At 38.5% G+C, this 24,824-nt stretch overlaps 1 protein-coding gene across 1 annotated transcript in view; it reads left to right on the forward strand.

Moving 5' to 3' along the window:
• Positions 1-21,288, forward strand: part of MTMR7 (myotubularin related protein 7) — a gene marked incomplete at both ends in the record, with an annotated part of 83,368 nt that extends 62,080 nt beyond the window's left edge. The window contains 7 exons of the mRNA XM_084231858.1: positions 12,802-12,911; positions 14,277-14,402; positions 16,024-16,073; positions 18,247-18,447; positions 18,826-18,966; positions 19,550-19,676; positions 20,926-21,288. Of these exons, the coding sequence (XP_084087984.1) occupies positions 12,802-12,911; positions 14,277-14,402; positions 16,024-16,073; positions 18,247-18,447; positions 18,826-18,966; positions 19,550-19,676; positions 20,926-21,288 (1,118 nt within the window). The remainder of the gene's footprint in view (positions 1-12,801; positions 12,912-14,276; positions 14,403-16,023; positions 16,074-18,246; positions 18,448-18,825; positions 18,967-19,549; positions 19,677-20,925) is intronic.
• Positions 21,289-24,824: the final 3,536 nt, after the last annotated feature.

Raw genomic sequence — 24,824 nt, forward strand, 5'->3', positions numbered from 1 at the left:
GGTCTGTAATGACAAGGAACAAAGAAAGTCCTGAGTTATTTTTTCCCTAAGGATATACTCAGTTATGCAGGCAGCTCTCTGCCCGATCAGGACAGGATACAGTGTGTACCAGTCAGTGGGGCTGGAGAGACTTGAATGTCACAGGCCCAATTTCCATTCTCTTTTCTGAATTTCCAGGTTCATCTCTGTCACTATAAAACTTTGAACACATCAGTTACTTCACATCTTGATTGAGCTTCTGAAATTTCTGCAGGTTATTATGGATAGTTTGGCTGTTCCTGTAATATGGCATGCTTTTTAAGTGTCAAAAATTTGGACTAATTTAGTACTATTATTAAAAGGGTAGTCTAATCTTAGTGTGAAATATCAGAATGATTTAAAAAAAAAACATTTAGGTTAGTATGCTTCATATCTTTCATTAGCAATAATTTCAAAAGCTGACTTTTGAGAACATACTTTCTGCTATGCAGAAAGAAGATGCTAAGAGTGCTTATAATATATCAACTTGGCTTTAGTTTTTTAATCAGCATTTATTTGACTTCTAATTAAGAACCATTTCTGCTGCTCTTAGATCTATGGTCTGACTTGGTATTTCCAAAGGACAAGCAAACGAACCACATTCTGGAGGGCAGTCTCTGTTTCATAAGGGATCACGGTACTTCCACACCACTTTTTGCAGCTCTGTCAGTGCAACAAGCAAGGACAGTTTTCTGGATACCTTTCAGGGCACTTGACCAATGTTTGACTATGTGTTTTTACTAAGTCACTTATAAACCACGTATGGAAGCTCAGCTGATGAAGTGATGCAATCAGACCCACCTTCTGAGGCTCTTTCTCCTTCAAAGAGCTGTCCTTGGCATCAGAGAGGTCGCTGGCTTGTGATGCTGGTCAATTTGTAAGAAGAGGAAGAGTAAATTTCACTCATGATGATTAATTCCTTTAAATAATTTTTCTCAGCCACTGTTATTGATGAGATTAGAATAGATTCTGAAACTCAGAAAGGGAAAATTGCTTGCATTTAGGCTCCACATAGCTTGGTCTGTGAGCAAGAGTTGCAGAACGTTTGAGCAGACACTGAAATCTGGGATCAAGTGCACACTCTGTGTAGGTCCCTTTATAGACATGATTTCATTTTAACTTCAATTTGTAAGTTCTAAGCCAATCGGCCTTGTGGCATCCATGCCGTCCAATGAGATGATAGTAGTGCCTTCCAGTTATATAGTGATTTTTTTAATTTATTAAGTGCATCCATAGTAGCTTCCCTTTTGATTGAATAGATTATTTCCCTCAAATAATAAAGAGTATCCTATGTTTTCTTTCTTTTATTGAAAAAGTCAGTAGAGAAACCTGGAATACTCTCTTTCCAAGGCTGAGAAATTATCAGCAAATGTGGAGATAAAAAAGTCTGGGATGTCTGTGAGGAAATGAGTGAAAGGAAGTAGAGAGGTATCTAGAGTCACATTTATACCCAGGCTAGTTGAGGTTGTGCTGTGTGCTGTGCCACCTCTTTGTAAATATCTGCTTTCAAGATAGGCAGGAGTTGATGGGAAAGTGGTCTTCTTTCTCTTTCAGTCAACATGCTCCATCTTTTGGATGTTACCCAGAAAATTGTACTTTCTCCCCACCATTAGTGTCATGCCTGGATTCTATGTGAATATTAGATTAATGTTGTTGGCCACTGTGAGTTCATTTAACTGACCACCTACTCAATGATTTACTCATTTAACTAAAATTGAGCAACTATTATATGCCAGGCTTCTTTAGTATTTTCACTTAAATGATTGTATTTGGCTTTCACAGCACTAGCTGCAGGACATGCTATTACCTACACTTTACAGATAAATAAACTGAGTCTCAGTGAGATTAGACCACTTAACCTAAGATCACTTTTTAAAGAAGAAGCAGTAAGTTGAAACAAATAAATGTGTTGGAAAACATTTAAACGTGCTGTTAATTAAAGAAGTGTAAGTTAAAACTGTAGGGTACCATTTTTGATTTATTAAAATGAAAATGTCCAATGCTAAAAAAGAACAGCAAAAATCAGTACTTTAAATATTTCTAGTATCTGTTTAATTTGCCTAGAGAGAAATTTTGCTTGGAGAAACATAAAATATTGTTACCTGATTGCCACCCCATAGGGACGAATCTGTAATATGATATAAGAAATAAAGAATACATACGTGATTGATAGTAGCAATTTGCTTATAATTGGATAATAGTAGAAGCCGCAAGAATGTTCAATATTAGTAGGCTTCTGTGTGAAGGGTCAGTGGCCCAATTATTCACAGCCTTCATTAGGGGCAGAAGGGATGCAGAGAATGCCCAGTTTGTCATGGAGGTACTTTTGCAAGGGTGTCATGGTCAGCGGCCTCCTTCCCAGGCCTCCTTGCCAAATTGTCTTGGACACACCAAGGTCTAGAAGGGATCAGTCCCTAGCAGAACCAGCTCTGAGGTTTCTGTGGCTATTAATTCAAGTGTTCTTTTTGTTTAATGCTTCTTCCTCACTTCTTGTCTTATGGGTCATGACAAATCAACCTTGAAGAAAGTGTAAGTGTTCAACCCTTTATAGATATTTTAAATTTAAGTATTTTGTATCACATTGCCTGCCATTTTATGCTATGAAGTCCTACTAGACATGCACTAATAAAAGTGTATAAAAGTAACTCTTTTTAATTCTCTATAGTCTTACTTTTTTTTTAATATTTATTTATTTATTTATACAAGCACTGGGTACAGTCAGAAGCGCAGGAGGGTGAGAGAATTCACCAGAGCCAGAGCGGGGAGCAGAGCAGGCAGAAGGACCGAAGTACACTGCTGAGGGGAGGGGCGGGCGGCAGGAGAGGTCTGCGCGCCATGTGGGACCCTCCTGCGGTGGCCGGGGAGCAGCCGGGGATCCAACTGGCGCTGCAGAGTCTGCTGCCAACTTCGCAACCCAGCGCTCAACCGCTGCGCCACCGGGGAGGCCCTATAGTCTTACTTTTTATCATTATTCCTCAGATCACTAACCAGATGAGACAGCCAGTGAGACTTGACCAGAAATCTGGTCAACTGTTCCTCAAAAGTTAGCAACATGGCATGAGTTTCCACATGGAAAACCACATTGCCTATCAAGGTAAACTAGTCACACAGCAGTAATTGCTGTCAAGTTTTTTAATAGTGCTCAGCTAAACCAGCACTTCTCTCTTGTCAGACTGCATTATTTATCAATTCATGGCCATTTGGAGGGAAGAAGTGGCTCAGGAGTATGTACCTTGTTATGTGGTGTTATAAGAGGATGTAGAATGTGGTTGCTGGAGTGCTGAATGGCATCAGGTCATCTAGACAATATCGTAAGCTGCAAGGTATAGAGGGGAGAGCATGACCCTGTTGAGTGCACGTACTGTGAACTGGATTGCAGCTCAATTATTTACTGCTTGTGTAACCCAGATGACTTAGTAAGCCTCTTTAAGCCACATTTTCCAATCTGGAAATTGGGAGTAAACAGTAATCTGTATGGTAGATAATGATTGTAGAGTACCACGCACAACATCTCCTTACAGTAAGTGCTAAATAAATAGCATCTATCATAGTTATTTCAGACATTCATTCATTCATCAAACCATTGTTGAGCATTTTCTATATGCTAGGCATTTAATAGAAAACTGCTTCACCATTAATACAAAACCCAGTAACCAGTTTTGACATAGGGCAGAACTTTTGGCAGAAGAAAAGCTGATGCTTGCCATAGTGATCACACCAAGGGCTGTTTTAACTGGATATCCTAGGCAAAGATTGCATCTCTATGGGACATCATTAAAGGAGAGGTCATGAGAAAGCAAAGTGATATAAGGAGAGAATGATTTCTGTTTCTGTCCTAATCTTCCTTTATTTGGTGTTCACTGAAACAATTCAAAGAATTAATTTAAAAATTTTCACCTTCAGAATTATTTTATATTTTACTAATCATGATGTCTAGTTTTCAGAAAAGTGGGACATTGAAGGAAGGTATACTTGTAGAGAAAGTACCTCCCAGGAAACTGAAGATAGACATCACTATTTTAGTCAAATGGGACTTGTTTTTTTCTACAGTGCTGTAGTAGGGGTCTGGTGATTCAGTATTTGCTTGCCCGTGACAAGATGGCCTCAGATTTGATGAGAGTGTTGGTCCTTTCTCCGCGGGTATGAAGATCGTGGCATCCCTGCCCAACCCTCCCGTGCCACATGGGCTGCTTATTTCAATTATTTGCTGCTAGTGTCTCAGTCTTACATGACTGCTGGCCTTCTTTCCAGAACTTACCACTAATATTTTATATCCACCCTAGATTTCCCCATCACTCAACGCCCCCTTTCTTCTCCCAGTCTAGACGTATATATATTTTCTCTATTTTCATTTGCTTTATATTGCCTGTTTAGACTTTATCATTCTTTAAGTTCTACCTTTAATTCAGCTCCTGCTCATCCTGGCTCAGTTTGTATACTGATTTATTTTCTACTTGCAGCGAAAGTAGTATAGAAACTGGAGTTAAGGAAACTAGATTCCTATTACATGTACATTGGTACCATCTGAGCCCATTCCTCTTTTATAAATCGAGATAATTATACCAATTTAGGTGGAAGGTCATCATGAAGATTCTCTAATTTATTAGCTTTGCATGCAAATTCTATAAACTGTGCTATTTTAACCTTAGCTTGTATTAAGACTAGTAAGATATGAATATTAACTGGTGGGATATGCAACAACTTTGTAGTAAGTAAATTTAAAAGTATATGTACCCATTTATATTACTAAGGGAACATTTTGTGAGGCTGCTACTTGATTTTCTTAGGCCAGTGGTAATTACTGTTAGTGGAACAATGTGTGTGCACCTATGTGCACATTTATTAGTATTTAGATATACATGTTCTTGCACTGTGTTACTAACACAAGGAATTCCAACACAGGTATACATAATTTAGACTTTGTTGTACCTCACTGTTGTATCACATTCTTTAAAAGAAAACAGCTTAGGTAGATATGACTCTCATGGCAGTATTGTGTAGAGATCCCAGAAAATAGCAGCATGAACAAAAGGAACAAGTCTAGAGTTGATTTAAAGAATAATCTTTAACCTTTTTGGTATTCTGTAGAGAAGCTAATATACACATCTCTGCACTTAGTGTACATTTTTCTACAAAGAGGGCCCATGGTTTGTATGGGTAGAGAGGAAAGCTAACATCAATCAATTGAATACAACTTACTGCCAAATTCTGAAGTTTATTCTGTGATCACATGATGAACTTGAAATAAAAGAAGGACAATACAGAACAGACTTCACCACACTTCCATTTTATAGGCAATAATAAAGTCTTCTTGAATGGTTTCACCTGCCAGGGTGTTCCATAAAGGGAAATTATTATTATTGTGCTAGCACTTTAAAGATCATTGAATTGGCCTTGGCTTCTTGTCTCCAAAATGGAAGCAGGACAAATGAAACACTAGCCAAACTCAGGCCTGTGTCAGAATGGGAATTTGTGGAGGACCCCAAATTACAATTAGATCTTAGGCAAGCAAGCAAGACCAATCCAGCAGAGCCCAAAGGGAGACTCTCTTGACAATGCAGGTTCACAGTGAGACTGTGTAGGATGTAATTAAGGAAGATCACCTAAGGCTTGTTCTAAGCAAATCTCACAATTCCTTTCGTTCCATAATTATGTATCTTTTCTTTTTTTTAAATGTTGTTACATCAGTTTATAGAAGTTTATACACCCTGTTGTGTAAAATAAATATTATCAGACTCAGGCACTAATCTCCTAGTTAGCAATTCCAGTTCTTTCTGATCTGTGGCATCTCTCTGATGTCAGCTGAAGTGAACTTTGTTCAACAAAATGGTTTGTAAATATTGGTTTGGGTTTGGCAACAAGAGTCATCAAATCAGTGTTTCTGCCTCATCCTGAGTCTAAACAAGCCCACCAGTTTTATATTTAAAAATGTGGACACTAATTGTGTCAGTGTCAGGTGCACCCCCATCTGTCTGTGTGTGTTGATCATCTGTAGAGCTGTTTGCTTTCAACACGGCCACTCAGCATTTGGGGGGGAACACCCTCTCAGTTGTCACTTAGCTTGAAAATCTGGTGCGCTTATTTTACTCAGTGTACACAGTTTTAATGTCCTGAAAACAGAAATATTAAACAAGAAGCTATTTTCAGTGGGAAGAAAAAAGCTGAACTGGCAAGAGATGTGCCCGCTTGTCCCCTTGCTGCGTGCGCTAAGTGAAGAGAAGTGTTGGATGGTCGAGATCTCTCTCTGCAGAGATGATATTCTGATTTTATTTTTTTTCTAGTTATAGACATTTGTATTTATTTTAAAAAACTATTCTTTTTTATAATTTTTTAATTTATATATTTTTTACATCATTGTTCATTTTTGCACAATGGATGCCAGTATGCTTTCTCCTTTTAGGTGTAGTCCCCGTAACATTTCTACCACCAGTTCATCCATGAACCATCACCATAGTCCCTTGCGCTCTTTTCTCCCTTGTTTTGATCCTTCTTCCTCCCCCTCCCTTGCAGAATGTCTCTGATTTATGGTCACCTGCTAATTTTGAAAAGCTATTCTCAGTGAGGCCATGTTGGTTTACAGCACTGTATGTGATGTAGAGGTTTAGCATCCTGCCTCTTCAGGTGAGTCACTACACCACCACCAAGGCTCCCACAGTCCTCTGCTACAATCTAATGGGCTCTTTCTATACTTTTCTCTCTCTCCTCCCCCTGCCCTGGTCCCCAGCCTCGATTCTACAGTGAGATCTCTAGAGTTTGTTTTGGTTTGCTTTTGTCTATAACAGGCTTTCTCAGTACATTTCAGGGCTTTGTTGTGTGACATGTCTACTCCACTGCTTTCGGCACAGCCTGTCTCCAGGTTAGCTGCAAGGCCTGATGTCTTTATTTTTAAACTTCAGTCATTTCTGTGCCTTGTAGGAAGAGAAGGTGAAAAGGATCATTTGTTCTTGGACTGAGCTTAGAATTGTGGATGCCATGCTATTATTCCTCAGGCTCCTGGGGCTATTAAAAAGAAATAAGAATGCCAGCTAGCCGTGAGCCCTACAATAACAACCAGAGAGTTTGACCTGTTTAGTGAAACCAACTGTTTGCAAAAGAGCTTTATCTGTGGAAGATTTAAAGGAATCAATTGAGTCCTGAGACTACGTGGTGGGAAGTGTATATTTTAGGATTAGGCTGAACACTTTGGGTCATGGCCGGGGGGGTTGGACAGGAAGACTAAACAACAGACACCCAGTGGGGGGCCGGAGCTGACAGAGGGCACTGGACTTTCTCATGATTCCCACTGGGCTGTGTGTACAGGCAGAGGTAAGCCTGGTGCTTGGAGGGTCTGTGGAGTACGTGCCAAGTGGTGTCACTTAGAATTGATCTTTTGGAACTGGATAAGAAATGCAGGGCTTGCCAAGTCTTTGTGTCAGTGGTACACGAAGATTTTCCAAGGTTTGCCCTGGCTCGATTGCTTTATGGGAAGTGGCTTCAAGAGCCTCAGCTTCTGTATGTACTGCTTCCTAAACTGTGCGACCTGTCTTAGGATGCTTCTTGGGCCAGTCTACAAGCTTGCTCTCCATTCCACCTCCCCTTCCTAATTGCCTTTTTGTCACCTTATAAAAGGCAAACACACTCTTTAACACACCCTCAACCTTTTTTATATGGGTTATTACAGGGTGCATGAGTGTGCATCGTTTTAAGAAATTATTATAAATTTATATCTTTATATAATTTATAAACATAAATTTATAATAATTTCTTAAATGATGCACACTCATGCACCCTGTAATAACCCATATAAAAAATTAAATTTGTGCATACTTCTGGAAAAGAGCAAATTATTTAGCAGGTTACTTAAAACAATCTACCATCTAGAGAATGTAATTTTATAGCAAGAGAACATTTTAATTATGATCTGATTATTAGTTAAGGAAACTATGTTCATTTAAAATTAGTGCAGTAGCAAAAATATTGACAAATTCTAAAATTGAAATGTAATTCAACTCATATATTTTGGTTTTCTTGAAAATTAATGACTCATTCTTTTCTAAATGTGATCTAAAGTGGATGGCATAGAAGGAAGAAAGACTTTGTTATCTATATATGTAAGTACTCAGGAATAGAATAAACAGAGAATAAAGAAATTGTCCACATTAAAAAAAAAGAAATTATTATAAGAGTAGGTGCATTTGCAAGTGTTTCAGGACTGCTAATCAGGTTCATCTTCCTTGAGCTGTCAAAATCAGTGCTGCCCCAGGGGTGTAGTGTTGAGTGCCGACAACATTTGTAATTTCAAGTTTTGTAGAGGCCACATTAAAAATTGTAAAAAAATAAAAAAAGTGAACTAATTTTAATAAGGCACTTTATTTAACCCAGTATATCCAAAATAATATTTCAACATGTAACCATAGTGAAAAACTATTGATGATATTTTATATTCTTTCCTTTTCATTGAAAATTTGGGATATTATATTCTTTACATGCAAAACATATATCAATTCAGACTAGATGCATTTCAGGTGCTAACTAACCACAAGTGACTAGTAGACCCTGTACTAGATGCACAGTTCTAAGTGGTACAGTGCATAACCTTAAAGCTGGTAGTTTCTAGGAGCCAAGAAACATTTAGATTGGTTCATGTTTGAATAACAAAATATAACCTTACAGATTGAGAGGCATTGCCTTGGAGCAGGAACTCTGGAGCCAGACTGAATCCCGCCTCACTGCTTGTCAGCTGGATGACCTGGGACATTTAACCTCTCTTTCCATTGGTCTCCATTTTCGTTAAATGAAGATAATTTTTCATGTGATTATTATGAGGATTAAAAAGCTGTTATACACAAAGCACTTGGAAGAGTGTCTGGCATCTGGCAATTTTTGCTGTTATTGTTTCTAGTCAACCCAGAAGGTAGCCATGGTATAGTAGCCAAAAATCTATGCTTGTATATGGAAAGACTTGACCTCTCCTCCCATTAATCACTTTGTATTTTAATTTCTCTGAGCCTCAGCTTTCACAGAATGAATGAATCTAAAGTCTCCTAATTTTCAGGATACCATGCTGGATAAACAAATGATAAAATGTAAATCATAAACCCATTTCTGAACCTTCTATATCCAGCATAATTTATATGTATTATTTCATTTTGTCCTTACAGCAACTATTTAAGGAAGGTGTTTCATACCCATTTTACATTTGAGGAAAGTAAGGCTCAGCAGGCTGGTCCTGGGTTGTACTGCTGGGTAGGCACAGAGCTGGGATTTGAATGCTGGAGCATTGGATTCTGAAGCCCACACCTTGGAGCAGTACCACATGCTGTTGCCATATCAACATCATAATTATTACTAAAATATACTAGTTAGCTCCCATAAAACTAAAATACAAATGAAACATTCCTCTAAGATGGCAGAGTTCGATCCCCGGGCAGGAAGCTGACCCACATATGGCACAGCAGTCCCCTCCTGTCTTACCCGCTGCTCCCCTTACAGTATATTTCAGTAAATCCACCTGTTCTGCTCCCCACTGTGCTCTGGTGAATCCTCTCACCCAAGCATCTCTATCCTACACCCCAATTCTTTTAGGCATGAATAAATAAAAACAAATCTTTTAAAAAAACAAAACCATGGTGAGATACCACTTCATATCCACCAGTGAGACTAGACACACAAAAACTTGCCTGTGGGTATTCAGAATAGCCAAGAAGTGGGAAAAAACCTAAATGTCTGTTAATTGATGAATGGAACAAAAAAATGTGGTGTGCCCAGACAAAGATATTCTACTTGGTCCTAAAAAAGAATAAAGTACGATATATGGACAACACGTATGAATATTGGAAACTAAGTGAAAAAAGCTGCTCACTTCAGTAGCTGAAATTTGTAGCAGAAGGGGGGAAAAGCCAAAAGCAAGCCAAATGGACTCACAGATCCTCAGAAAGCTCAGGAATTCAAGGTTTCAGGTGCTTCTGAAACAGGACGGCTGGAGGTTTGAACATGCAACAGCTGCTTGGCCGTCCCCTCCCGCCCCCATCCTGCCTGGTGGAGGCTCTTCCCACATCTCCTTACTCCCTACTTAACTCTTCTACTGAGGTCTCTGGCATCCAGTCTTATTTGAGTAACTCAGGTTTGAAGGCCCTTCCCTGGGGCCTGTCACTTTTCTAAGAAAAAACTTGCAGATCCTGACATCAATAAATTTGCAGATCCTGACATCTCGGGGTCAGACCAGCCAGGTCTCCCAGAGCAAGCCCAGCAGCACCAGAGCACCTGTGCACACTGTTCTGTGCCTCTTGCAGATAGATGGACAAAGAGCAGCAGAAATTTGAAGAAAGAAACCATGAAACACACATGCACACACATATGTGCAAGCAATTAAACATAAAGAATCTAGTGGAAAAAAGATTCACCCAGAGAGTTGAAGGAATATTAAAAAACAAAAGTGCAATAATACCCTTTAGAGAATTGAGATTGGCAAAATTGAAAGCATCAGTGATACCAAGTGTTGGCTAGGGCATGGGGAAGGGACACCGCCATCTGCTGGCGAGAATGTAACCAGGCACAGCACCTTTGGAGAACCCTTTGGCAGGACGCTGTGATCCAGCCTGTTTCATTTACAGAAGTGCCTGTCCAGAGAGATTGTCCCTGAGAATATTGTAGACAGATTTTTTTTTTTTGCTGTTCTCTTTATGAATATTGAAAAAGAGGAAATAACGGCCAGCAGTGGAAGAATGGATAATCTGAGATATATTCACAGAATGGAATATTATGCACTTGTCAAATGAATGGAACTAATCTGCTTACATAATGCACATCTCAAAAATAAAATATTGAGTGAAAAAAATCAGATTGAAATAGGCAAAAGATATATTTATGTAAATTTTTCATAAAGTTAGAACATTATTTGAGGATAATAATAGTAATGAGGACTAACATAAAATCCTTTGATGCAGTAGCTGTTAGTATCCCCACCTCACAGCTGAGGAAACTGAGGCACAGAAGTGCTAATTTCTCCAAGTTCACACAGCCAGTACTTAGGTAGTGAAGGGACAGAAACCTGCTCAGGAATGTTAAACTTTGGAGAGAAGCAGCAGGATGGCTTGGATCCTGAGACACTATTTGCAAAGTTCTCTCTCTTTTTCCTCCTCTCTCCTCTCCTCTTCTCGTCCTCTGTTCTTTTCTCTCATTTCTGTTCCAAGAGACATGTGAAGCAATTGTGGTCTGTCTCATTATTTTTAAATCTTTCATGGCTTAAATATTTCATGACAATTTAATGACTAAGGACGCCATAAATTTGGAAACAGTCAGCCTGCTATTGAGTGTCTAGGGATATGGGGCTGACTAACAGGACTGTAGAGTCTATGCATCAATTTGTATATTTTTCACCTGGCTTCAGCCAAGCACCTCTTCCTGTACTATTTTATTAGTGCCTTACCAGATATTAATGGTTCTTCTCTGCTGGTGCTGTTGGGGAGGAGGGAGCAATGTGATCTCACGCAAAGTGAGTGCTCCCCACTAGAGTGATGCCAGAGCTCGGTTCTCCACCTTTGCTTCGAGCTCAGGGCAGATTTTGGAAGTTTATTACCTCAGCACATTTATAACATATTTTCTTAAGGAGAACCTTTCCAGGGAATCTCAGTGTTGCTTCTTTTATCACTCTTGTCATGTGTGACTCGTGCTTTTTTTGGTGTGATCTTATGTTGCAAGAAATCCCAGTCAACCCTCTGTTATCTGGCATATTTGAGATAAAGACATCCCACAAGTTAGGATATTGTTGTGAACAGTTCCTCCAAATGTGCAATGCTTTTGAGACACTCACAGAGTTGAATCTGGGAGTTTGTAGAGTTGCAAGGGTACTTAGGTGTCATTAGTAGATGTTCTCTACTTAAATGAAAAAAGTCAAGGCTCAGAGAGTTGAAATGACATACAAGATTATATTGCTAGTTACTGACCAAGTTGGAAGTAGAAAATAGGGTTCCTTATACTCTGTGTCAGTATATCACAGAGTACAATAAGCTATACTTAAACAAAAATCTATGGAACCTTATTTAAGTGTCAAAAGGGCATTACAGATGTGACATTTGTGATAGGTAATTAGATCAATGAATCTAAAATTTTTTCATGGCTTTATGTTAAGTAAAAGATAAGCCCTCACAGTAAGATCACTTGTGATAATCTTATAGAAGTGTTTACACAACTGCCTTGATTATGCAAATATCATATCATCGGGATCCTAGGTTTCCTTTATTTTCAAAGGGATACCCCCTAATTTGATGGTCTAGAAAGCAGTTCAGAGGTAAAGAATCTCCTCTTTAAGTATACGTGCTTTACTCCATTGAGTGGGGACTGTTGGCAAGAGGAGTTTGATCATTTCCATTTAGGACTTTTAGGATGGGTTTGCTTTCTGTTTTTAAGTAGTCCCAAACTGAAGTGGTTGGATAATGGAGAGATCTAGTTGGGAAAATACTGGAGTGAATTATAAGATTTATTTCTCCTCCATTGAATTCTTAACACAGTAGTCTTTGGCTAGAAAGATTAAATAGACTTCTCTGCTGGATATTTATGATGGTAACATTAATGAATTTTTATTAATATTAGAATTTAAACTTTATGAATATAACATTCCTAAACAGATGAAAAACCTTACTTGAAATTCTTCAGTAGAGTCAGGTTTAGTAAACTCTGACACTGACCTTGAATCTTCCAAAAACACTACAATGCAAAAAATCATTAACAATCTGCCTGCAAATTGATCACATGTAGAATGAAAGATTGCCTTTATTTTATATTATAACATGACTTATCTTGCAGTGTGTGAACTTAAATCTCCCTCCATGAGTGACTTTCTGTGGGGACTGGAAAACTCTGGCTGGTTGAGGCACATTAAGGCCATCATGGATGCAGGAATGTTCATTGCAAAGGTATGTGATTACAGAGAAAATGAGTACTTGGAGATCCTGCTTCTTTGCAGAAGTTTGCCCTCAGAATGTGATTTTTCAAAAGCAAACATAGAGCTGACTGTGTGTCAGCACAGTGGTCAAGTGGCAAAATATTTTCAGAATGTTCTCTCTTAAGTTAGGCTTGGTCCTGGATGGAGGTAAAAATGTTATAGAAAAATCTATCCAACTATGAGCCACTTGTAATTGAGGCTTGAGACGTCCTTCTTAGTAAATAACTCCCTTTTAATGATGGCTTAAGGGAAAATCATTCTCCTGAGCATGCTAGGTAGGCTCCTCTCTGCCTTTGGCAGCATTTTTTCAACTTTCACAGAAGTCATTTTTGACTGCATTATCTATTTTGTGATATAATTTTTTTAAAAATAATTTGTTTGGGCCTCCCTGGTGACCTAGGGGTTAAGTCTCAGCGCTATCACTGCTAAGGCCAGGAAGGTGACCCACTTGTGGCACCGCAGACCTCTCCTGTCTCGCCTACTGCTCCCCTCAGCAGTGTGTTTCAGTCAGTCTGCCTGTTCTGCTCCCCACTCTGTCTCTGGTGAATCCTCTCACCCCCTGCACACACACCTCTGGCCTACACCCCAGTTCTTCTATGCAAAAAGTAAATATTTTTTTTAAATACTGTTTTACACCCAAAGACAATTAAGTCTATTCTGATGACATGCTATGTTTGTTTTATTAGGCAATTCATTTATTCAACAAATACTCATTTAGTGCCAGGCACTGTTGTAGGTGCTGAGGCTACAATGCCAAATAAGCCAGGTTAAGTCTTTTCCCTCACAGAGGTTCTAAAAAGTGTGTACACGTTCTCAGTAGCAAATAAAGATTCTTATCTTAGCAGAGACTTGCTGCATAACCTTTACCTTCATTTTCTCCTCCTTTCCCCATCCCTGGATCCATTACTTGGCTCTTATCCTTATACTTCTAACTCATAGTTTTACTATTTACATTTTTTGCATCTTTTCCTCTTTGGAAATGGAGCCAGGAACAGCACCAGTATTTCAATATCTGAAAAACTTAAGGCGGAAACTCAGAGGGAGGAGCCAGTGGAAGGTGGGCTGGGAGACATGTCGTGGAGATATGTTTGCACAGGAAGCATGCTTTTATGTAGCACATGCTTAATTGAGGCGGCGTGCAATGGAAAGGGAAGGGAAAGCTAAAGCTTTAGCTGCCAGCACAAAACCATTCCTTGGCTCTGCCTGCCTAAATGGGTGTACGAACACTAAATAAATGAACAGTTTTGGGTTTTCCTTTTTTGCCTGTTAAAGTATAGAGATGAGAGATGTTTTTCAGAGCCATTCTTTGTGACTCTGCTGATCCTGTGTTTTTCAGGCAGTTTCAGAGGAAGGGGCAAGTGTGCTTGTTCACTGTTCAGATGGCTGGGACAGGACTGCCCAAGTGTGCTCGGTTGCCAGCCTGCTGCTGGATCCGCACTACCGGACTCTGAAGGGCTTCATGGTGAGCATGGCCGTGGGACTCTGGCACCGGGCCCTGAACGGGACAGATACTGCTTTTGCAACTATGGCAACTTTTTTTCTCATCAACATTATTTTTCTCTTAGTAAATCAACAAGATTAATGAAAGGAGGAAAGATGCGGTAGATTGGAGTAAAAAGGTTAATTTCTGAGATGCTGGCACCTATTCAAACCAGAGTTATTAAACGTGAATTTGGGGGCAAATATAAAATATATATGGTAGGTTGTAAAATAGTATGTTTAAAATAGTACATTTGGGGGCCTCTCTGGTGGCGCAGCGGTTGAGCGCTGGGTTGCGAAGCTGCCCGCGGCCTCTGCGGCTCTGGTTCGATCCCCAGCTGCTCCCCGGCCACTGGAGGAGGGTCCCACATGGTGCGCAGACCTCTCCTGCCGCCCGCTGCTCCCCTCAGCAGTGTACTTCGGTCCTTCTGCCTGCTCTGCTCCCCGCTCTGGCTCTGGTGAATTCTCTCACCCTCCCACGCTTCTGACTGTACCCAGTGCATGTATAAACAAAACAAACAAACAAATAATAAATAAATAAATAAATAAATAAACATGCCTCTATATAAAAAAAAAGATATAAAATAAATAAATAAATAAAATAGTACATTTGGGGCCTCCCTGGTGGCACAAGGGGTTAAGCACCACACCATGAAGCAATCCGCAGTCTCTGCAGCACAAGTTGGATACCCGGCCGGCCGGGGAGCAACCCACATGGCACAGCAGACCTCTCATGTCTTGCCCTCTGCTCCCCTCAGCAGTATGTTTCAGTCAGTCTGCCTGTTCTGTTCCCCACTCTGTCTCTGGTGAATCCTCTCACCCCCACACATCTGGGCTGTACCCCAGCTCTTGTATGCATGAATAAATAAATCTTAAAACAAATTAAAAAAAAAACAAACTTCAGAGTTGTAAAGGACAAACTTCAGTGATTCCATATTTTAAAGGAAACCTCTAGTCATTTTATAGCATTGGCAAAATTGTTGGAATTTTTCTCTATTACTTAATTTAAGTCCACATAATTTGAGATTATAAACTCATGTTAGCCCTAATTCCAAAGCAGGCCTGAAACTTCTGATATGCCCCAAACACCCTCATTTTAGAATTCTTCTAATGCATAATAAAGATCATTAGAAGACACTTCTAATTGTTTCTTACAAAAAGTCTGGTATTTGTTATTAGACTAAGCATCACATATTAGTTAAGAGATGAACAACGGAGTGATGGCACCTGCCATTTCCTAGTAACATGATCTTAGATAAATATTTAATCTCTCATGTATCATTTCTCCTTCTGTAAAATGTGATGGTGATATTGATTTCACAATAAGATGAGATCTGTGCAGCAATATGAACAGTGTCTGGGTCATAGAAAACAGTGGGTGGTATTACATTTTCATATTCCCATTCATTTATTTTTCCTAAGATGACTTTAAACTTTACCCTTTAGGCATGTATATCTGTTGGTGGATATTGAGTGCTCATTCATTTGCAGGTGACCCAAGGCTAGTGATGTCTTACTCCAAGAACTTTGTTTGAATCCATTATTGATTGTGGTCTAATTTTTCCTCATTTGTATTTCTACATGTTTATATTTTCTTGTATTAGGTATTAATTGAAAAGGACTGGATTTCCTTTGGCCATAAATTTAATCACAGGTAAGAAATATTTAAAAGCCTGTTGTTTTAGGGTCTCCCTGGTGGCGCAGCGGTTGAGTACTGGGCTGTGAAGCTGCCCGCAGCCTCTGCAGCGCCGGTTCAATCCCCGGCTGCGGGGTGAGGGTCCCACATGGCGAGCAGACCTCTCCTGCCACCCGCTGCTCCCCTCTGCAGTGTACTTCAGTCTGCCTGCTCTGCTCCCCACTCTGGCTCTGGTGAATTCTCTCACCCTCCTGCGCTTCTGACTGTACCCAGTGCTTATATAAATAAATAAAAATAAATCTTAAAAAAAAATAATCTAAAAAAAAAAAGCCTGTTGTTTTGAATGTTGAGGATAAAAACAATCTGTTTCTGTAGCTCTCAACTGAGTGGATGAAATAGCCTTATTTTTAAAAGTTACCTTCTGTGTCTTGTTCAGAAAGTTAAAATGCAGTTGTATTCATTACATCATGGATAAATGAAGTTCTAATTTTAATTGCTTTTGGTTTTTGCTAGGCATAACTAATTAATATTAAAGTGTTTCAGAAGAGACAGAGAATGCTTATTTATTAATTGACCTAGAAAATTGGGGTCTCCCTTCCTCCAAACCATACGCATCTGACTTACTAAAGTTTCCACTTTTGAAGTGCAAATATCCACTTTAAGCTGTAAACTGTGAAACATATGTCAGCATTTCTCTTTGATCTTTCACACTGCAAGTTTAGCTGGATTTGTCCTAAGTCATTTGTGTCACAAGTGAAATTTGCCCCAGATATCTCTGGAGAGGTGATCTAGGGCAGTGGCCCTACATGTAGGGCAGGCTGATTCCCCCACTTTCCAGGCTGTGACATTTGCTGCTGTGTGGCCTGGGTTAACTGTCCTCCTTGACTGGTTTTGTTGTCTGTCAACTAGGAAGTTAAGCATCTCCCTGATATAAGACATATGGACAGAAAGAAAATGGAAATTGTGAAGACTATCTGTGATTGTAACTAGGCGGTCCCTTTTAAAATTTATTAAGATATAATGGTAAATAACATTCTGTTAGTTTCAAGTCTACAAGGTGAGGATCCAATATTTGTATATATTAAAAAATGATCACCATAATTAGTTAAAATCCAGGACCATGCTGTCTTCATTTAAAAGCAAGTATAGAGTCTCCCTGGTGGCGCGGGGGTTTAGTCTTAGTGCTATTAAGCTATCACCAGCCACTGAAGCATAAGTTCCACCCCTGGCCAGGGAGCTGATTCTCATGGCACAGCAGACCTCTCCTGTCTTGCCTGCTGCTCCTCTCAGCAGTGTTTTCAGTAGATCAGCCTGTTCTGCTCCTCACTCTGTCCCTGGTGAATCCTCTCACCTTTGCACTTCTGGCCTCCACCCCAGTTCCTGTATGGCATAAATAAATAAATCTTAAAAAAAAAGTGTAAATGTGGAGAAGATTCTGATATACTCTTGAAAGACAAAGTTATGGGAGATATAAATACATATGGGAATCTGTAATCACATGGAAATAAATTATGTGTTAGTTTTAATTCTACTCTAGAAATGGAACTATCCTGACAATCTTGGGAACCGTTGTCTTCTCAAGTTGTCTTCCTTCTTCATCCCTTTCCAATGAAACAGTGCAAAATGAAAACTTTTTGTTGCTTAGCTACTTCTTCCTGGTCTCACACTAGTCACTAAAATAAGTTAGCAAATTTATTTCAGAAGTTCTGATGTACTTTCAAAATATGAACTAAATAATCTTTTTTCCATGGAAATTTTCCTTGAATTTAAACTTTAGCACCAACCTTTTGTTTTGTAATATATGAATATGTCCCTTTTCTACATAGAACTGCACTACAAAGTTTCTCTTGAAAATGGAATTTAGGAAGTCATTTTGTTGAAGAGCAATGGGGGGGGGCAGTGGAATCTGATGGAGGACTGAAGGTCCCTTGGTGGTGAGTGTGGTGTGGTAACATCTATCAAAGAGGTGTGATCCTTTACCTCGGAATTATATACACTGTTGCAAGCCAATGTTACCTCAATAAAAAGAATTATAGAAAACTTATGTTTTTCTATTTGTGCATTCTGAGTTTATAAGACAAAATTTATTCAGATAAACTATAGTTGCTTTTATGATGTTTTTACATTTATAGCTTTCTAACTAAAAAAGCACATCTTTCCTTAAAATGTCTAATTTGTTTATTTTTTATAGATATGGCAATCTAGATGGTGATCCAAAAGAAATCTCTCCAGTTATTGACCAGTTCATTGAGTGTGTCTGGCAGTTAATGGAACAATTTCCCTGTGCCTTTGAGTTCAATGAAAGATTTCTGATTCACATTCAACACCACATTTATTCTTGCCAATTTGGAAACTTCCTATGCAATAGTCAAAAGGAAAGACGAGAACTGAAGTAAGTGTTCTGGTGGTTAATTTTTATGCAAAGATTTTAGTGACTGAAAATTTCAGATAGCCTTTTATAATTTTGAAGACTATTGTAGCCATACACCCATACTGACTATTTAGTGGGGTGAGGAGCCAAAGTTAGTTTTATTTTATACTCAGAGGGTTTAAACATCTTGTTGAAGCCTGTGCAGATAGCAGAAGAGTTGAGACTCTTACAAAATTCTCCCTCTGCATATGAAGCTGCAAAGATCGTAAATTTCCCTGTTACAGAACAGGGTTACTTGATATCCAGATAACAGTGGTCTCTTTCCAGCTTTCATATTTCCTATCTGCTATTTATGAAAGCCAAGGTAGGTGGTGTTCAGGCTTATTTTCTTTATAACAGAATTCAAGAAAGAACATACTCTTTATGGGCTCACCTGTGGAAGAATCGGGCCGACTACATGAATCCTCTGTTTAGAGCTGATCACAGTCAGACCCAGGGAGCACTTCGTCTCCCAACAACACCATGCAACTTCATGTACAAGTATGTAAACCTCTGGGAGGTGTGGTTATAAACTAGGTTCTGGCGGTTTAATATCTAAAGGCTAAAGTATATGAAATGCTGAGGTTCAAAGCTTTTATTTTCTACATAGAACACAACCAAATAGAAGCTTAAATATCTCATCTGGTTTGTGGTTTTTTTTTTTTTTTTTTGTTTTTTTTTAGTACTATGTCCTACTACTTTCCCCCTACATGTGGAATTCTCTGTTACAAGTTACTTTAAAAAATGTAAATGCCAGTTACTTTTTTAAATTGTGAAAGGAGGAAGGAAAAACTGAATAAACCTTGTAAGTTAAATGTAGAATCACATAACTGAGGGGCATTTTTTATATTAAAAAAATGGAGACATGTGCTCATTCAATCTATTTTAGAAAAAACAAATGCCTTTTAATTGAATATGTACCAGAGAAACATGAATTACCTTAAATGGCATTTTTGAGCCTGTTATTTGCATTTAGTTATCTTAACTGTGGGACTGTGGGATTAGTGATACCTGAGAAGACTTCAGAATGTGGATTTGCAGGCTGTGATATGGTGGTATCATAAAGCTTTGCCCTCCTTCCCAGGTTTTGGAGTGGAATGTATAACCGCTTCGAAAAGGGGCTGCAGCCCCGGCAATCGGTTACAGATTACCTGATGGCAGTAAAGGAAGAAACCCAGCAGCTAGAGGAAGAACTAGAAGCGCTGGAAGAAGTAAGACAAACTTTTGTTAATCTATTTTCTCTCCTTCTTTCTTGACAAACACTGCTCCATGAAAGCCTCTCTTGACTCAGGGTATGTGAAATGTAGCAACAGGGTATGTGAAATGTAGCCTTTCATAGTTTAGTCAGTGGGCAACACAGTAGAAGGGCAAATCCACCATGTGAGCACCCAGATATCCAAAGCCCAAACTATTTTATTTCATTTATTTATTTATTTTTATTAATCTGTTTATTTTTTCTTACAATGTTTGCTTTCTTTTCTCACGCGTAGTCCCCATAGAGTTTCCACCACCTGTTCACCCGTGCACCACTTCAGTCCCTTGTTCTCTTCCCATCCTCATTTTGATCCCTTTCCCTCCCGCTCCCCTGAAGAATGTCTCTGCTTTATAGTTGTCTGCTTATTTTTGTTTTGTTGTGTTTTTGTTATTGTTATTATTTTTCACCTTGATTCCCCTATATTCCTGCTATCAGTGAAATCATCCAGTATTTTTCTTTTTCCTTCTGACTTATTTTACTGAGCATGATCCCATCAAGCTCCATCCATGTTGCTGCGAATGGCATTAGTTTATCTTTTTTGATTGCTGAATAATATTCCATCTCTTTGATCCAGTCATCTATTGTGGGGAGCCCAAACCTATTTTAGACATCTGCCTATGGCTCACCTTCATGATTTGAACTAATTGGTTGTTCCTACTGTGTACATCAGTGGGTTTTTTTGGGTTGTTGTTGCTATTTGAGAGTGTTAAAATTAGTTCTTTCTAGAGAATTCATGGAAAAATGGAATTCAAAGAGAAAAAAACAAATATATGTACTTGTAGTCAAAAATTATTTCTCCACTTTAAGAAAAACTTTTTAATATACTAATGCATAGGTGGTAATAGACTATCAACTCTATTTTTTGGTTTTTATAACTTCCTAGTAGTTAGCCCTATAGGGAGAATAATATACATAATTGTTTTTCCTCATTATATAACATTATTTCTAATGATATATCACTTAGTTTATTTATCACTAAATTCCCTTGGACTTTTTGTTTCAGTCTTCATCCTTATTTTCTTAAAACCCCATAATGTCTTAGTAACTTACTTGCTAAAAGAATTGGCAGTCAGCCCCTGTTGTCTGGACCTGAATTCTGAATTGAGGCTAATACTTTAAATAAGTCTCCCGCTTGCCCCCATCATAAGAATATAAAAAGAGATAAATTACTATGATTTTCCCCTGAAATATTATTTATTTTTCAGAGGCTGGAAAAAATCCAAAAAGTTCAGTTAAACCACACTAAAGTGAAGAGTAAGCAAAGTGAACCCAGCAAACACTCAGGGTTTTCTACCTCAGACAACAGCACAGCCAACACTCCCCAGGATTATAGTGGGAATGTGAAATCATTCCCATCTAGAAGCCCTTCACAAGGTGATGAAGATTCCGCTCTGATTCTAACCCAAGACAATTTGAAAAGCTCAGATCCAGACCTGTCAGCCAACAGTGACCAAGAGTCTGGGGTGGAGGATTTGAGCTGTCGGTCTCCAAGCGCTGGGGAGTGTGCACCAAGCGAAGACAGTGGCAAGGACCGGGATTCCGATGAAGCTGTGTTTCTCACTGCCTGAAGCTTCAAAATAAAGGCCACACAAGAAACACTTTCCAGAAGTAAGAGAACAGTGCAATTTAAAGTGAAAATAATAACTGAAGAAATGAGTCATTGAGCATTATAAAAAGTAGCAATGAAAAGGGGGGAAAAGTCCAACTCTTAGTTCTTTAGATGTTGAAGATCAGAAACTTTTATTTAATAAAGGAACATTATTTCCCATTTTGAAACTTATTCTAGAGCAGTGACTTCTGCCATCACCTGAAGTTATCAAAACAGATTTTTCTTGCCATAGCATGCATCTGCTCACAGTGCCCTGGCCCCCTCCCTGGCACTTATATCACCGTGCATCTCTGCCCTTAATTTCATCCAGATGAATTTTTGGAGACATCTGACATTGCCTTCTTTCCTGACTCTCTTATCAATATTTCTCATAACAGAGCATATTGTTGAGATGTACCCTCTTTGATTAACAGATATATTTCTGTAATTGAAGAACTTTGCTTAAGCTTTCTTTCAGGTTTACTAATCACTCCAACTTCTCCTTACATAATATATTTTGAATTGTTATAATTTTGTTGTCTCTCACTGGAATGTCCTATTTCTCCTTATCATTTAAAAAATGTTATAACTTGTAACTCACTTTTTCTCTAACATGGATCTAATATCTAATAAAGTTGAAGCAACATTTACATTCTGGTTCTTAACATATTAATTCTAACATTAGCTTCTTAAATGACCTTTTCTTAATATTCCAGAGACCACACTACCAAGACAGTGTGGACCAACCAGGCTGGACTTTGATGTATAATAATGTAAAGGTAATAGGGTAAAATTTCAAAGGCAGAAAGTCCCAGTTAAGAATTAGAGAACTTAGTTGTTGTGTCTGTTTGAATACTGGAATTAGTTTTCTCTATCATTTTAGAAATTATATAACTGGTTAATATGGTATAGTTAACATTGGTAACATCTGATGATTGCTTATTGTTGAAAGCTTTGGTAAGAAATTTTTTGGTGTTTTTTTTTCCTCGAGGTAACATTGTTTTCAACCGTTGTATATGATTTAGAGATACAGGATCACCCCCTTCAGGTGTATGCTACCACACCACACCCACCACCAAGGTGGTCCCCCACCATAGTCCACTGTGCTCCCTCCTCACTTTGCTCTCTGCCCTTCTCTCTCCCCTCTGGTAGCCTCAAATCAGATTTCTAGGGTTTGTTATTAGTTTGGTTTGGTATGTTCCACATGTAAGTGACCCATCTATTATTTCACTTTCTCCTGACTTATTTTGCTTAGCATAATCTCCTCCAGGTCCATTCATGTTGTTGCAAATAGAGTTTCTTTTATATGTGTGTGTGTAATCCATTCATCCTAATCCATTCATCTGCCTTTGGGCACTTGGGTTGTTTCTATAGTTTGGCTATTGTAAATAGTGCTGCAGTGAAAACAGGAGTACATATATCCCTTCACATTAGTGTTTTTGCATTCTTCAGGTAGAACTCTCCATGGGGCTAGACCAGTCCATGTTCCCAACAGTGGATGAGGGCTCCTCATATGTGTGGGGTGGTATCTCATTGTGGTTTTGATTTGCATTTTCCTGGTAAGTAATGATGAGCATTTTTTTCATGTGTCTATTTGCTGTCTGTATGTCTTTGGAAAAGTGGCTATTTAGCTCTTCTGCGCAATTTTTGATTGGGTTGTTTTCTTTTTGGTGAGTTATATAAGTTCTTTGTAGATCTTTGCTACCAGCCCCTTGTCAGATGTATGATGTGTAAATATTTTCTCCCATTTAGTAGAGTCTCTTTTTTTATTTCAGTGATAGTTTCTTTTACCATACAGCAGCTTTTTAGTCTGATGTAGTCCCAATTGTTTATATATTTTTTTGTTTTTCTTGTTGGAGGTGAATCCACAAAAGCATCATTGAAGTCTATGTTACAGTGGGTTTTGCCTGTGCTTTCTTCTATGTATTTGATAGTTTCAGGTTTTATCAATTTTGAGTTAATGTGTGATATGAGATAGTGGTCTGAATGTGAATGTGGATGTTCAGTTTTCCCAAAACCATTTGTTGAAGAGAGTTTACTTTCTCTAATGTATACTCTTGGCTCCTTTGTCATCGGTTACTGTTCATATAAATGCGGGTATATTTCTGGGTCTCAATTCTATTCCATTGGTTTTGTGTTTGTTTTTTGTCACAGTACTATACTATTTTGATTACTATACTTTGTACTATAGTTAGAAGTCTGGTCTTGTGCTACCACTATTTTTCCTCTTTTTTGTCAAAATTGCTTTGGCTATTCAGCGACTTTTGTAGTTCCATATGAATTTCAGTAATATCTGTTCTATTTTACTGAAGAATGTCACTGAAACTTTGATATGGATTGCATTGACTCTGTATATTGCTTTGGGTTAGATAGTCATTTTAACAATCTTAATTCTTCCAATCCATGAGCAGGGAATATCTTTCATTTCTTTGTGTGTTCTTTTATTTCTTTTAAATATATGCTATAGTTTTTATATGATAGGTCCTTCACCTCCTTTGTTAAGTTCACGCCTCAGTATTTCACTCTTTCTGATGTGACTGTAAGTGGGACTGTTTAATTTCTTCCTCTTCTAGCTCATTTGAATATAGGGAGGCAACTGATTTTTGAAAATTGATTTTGTAACCTGCCACTTTGCTGAACTGATTTATTGTTTATAGTTTTTAGTGGAGTCCTTAGGGAGATATATATATATATATATATATATATATATATGTATATATATATCATCTGCATCTGAGGGAAAAAAATTGAAGAAACATATAAATGAAAAGGTATTCTGTGCTGATGGATTAGATATATTAATTTTGTTAAAACCACCCAAGGCAATCTACATATTCATTGCAATCCCTATCAAAATTCCAGTAGCATTTTTCCACAGAAACAGAAAAACTGTAAATTTGTACAGAAACACAAAAGACCCTGTATAACAAAAGTAATATTGAGAAAGAAAAAAAGCTGGAAGAATCATGCTTGCTGATTTCAAACAATATTAGAAAACTATATTGTTTTCTATTCTAATAGTAATCAAAACAAAAGATATTGGGATAAAAATACACTCGTAGATCAGTGTAATAGACTAGAACCCAGAAACTCACATACTTATAGTATGTTTACAGCAAAGGAGTCAAGAATATACAATGGGGGATGGACAGATGGACAGGCTCTTCAATAAATTGTGTTGGGAAAGCTGGAAAACCATTTGCAAAAGAATGGAATGGAACTGGGCCTCCCCGGTGGCACAGCAGTTGAGCGCTGGGCTGTGAAGCTGCCCGCAGTCCCGCAGCGCCGGTTCTATCCCACATGGCGTGCAGACCTCTCTTCTATCCCACATGGCGTGCAGACCTCTCCTGCCGCCCACTGCTCCCCTCAGCAGTGTACTTCGTCACTCTGCCTGTTCTACTCTCCGCTCTGGCTCTGGTGAATTCTTTCACCCTCCCGCGCCTCTGACTGTACCCAGTGCTTGTATAAATAAATAAATGAAATCTTTAAAAAAAAAAAAAAAAAAGAATGGAACAG

Source organism: Talpa europaea, assembly GCF_964194135.1.
Source record: "Talpa europaea genome assembly, chromosome: 4".
NCBI classification, from domain to species: Eukaryota; Metazoa; Chordata; class Mammalia; order Eulipotyphla; family Talpidae; genus Talpa; species Talpa europaea.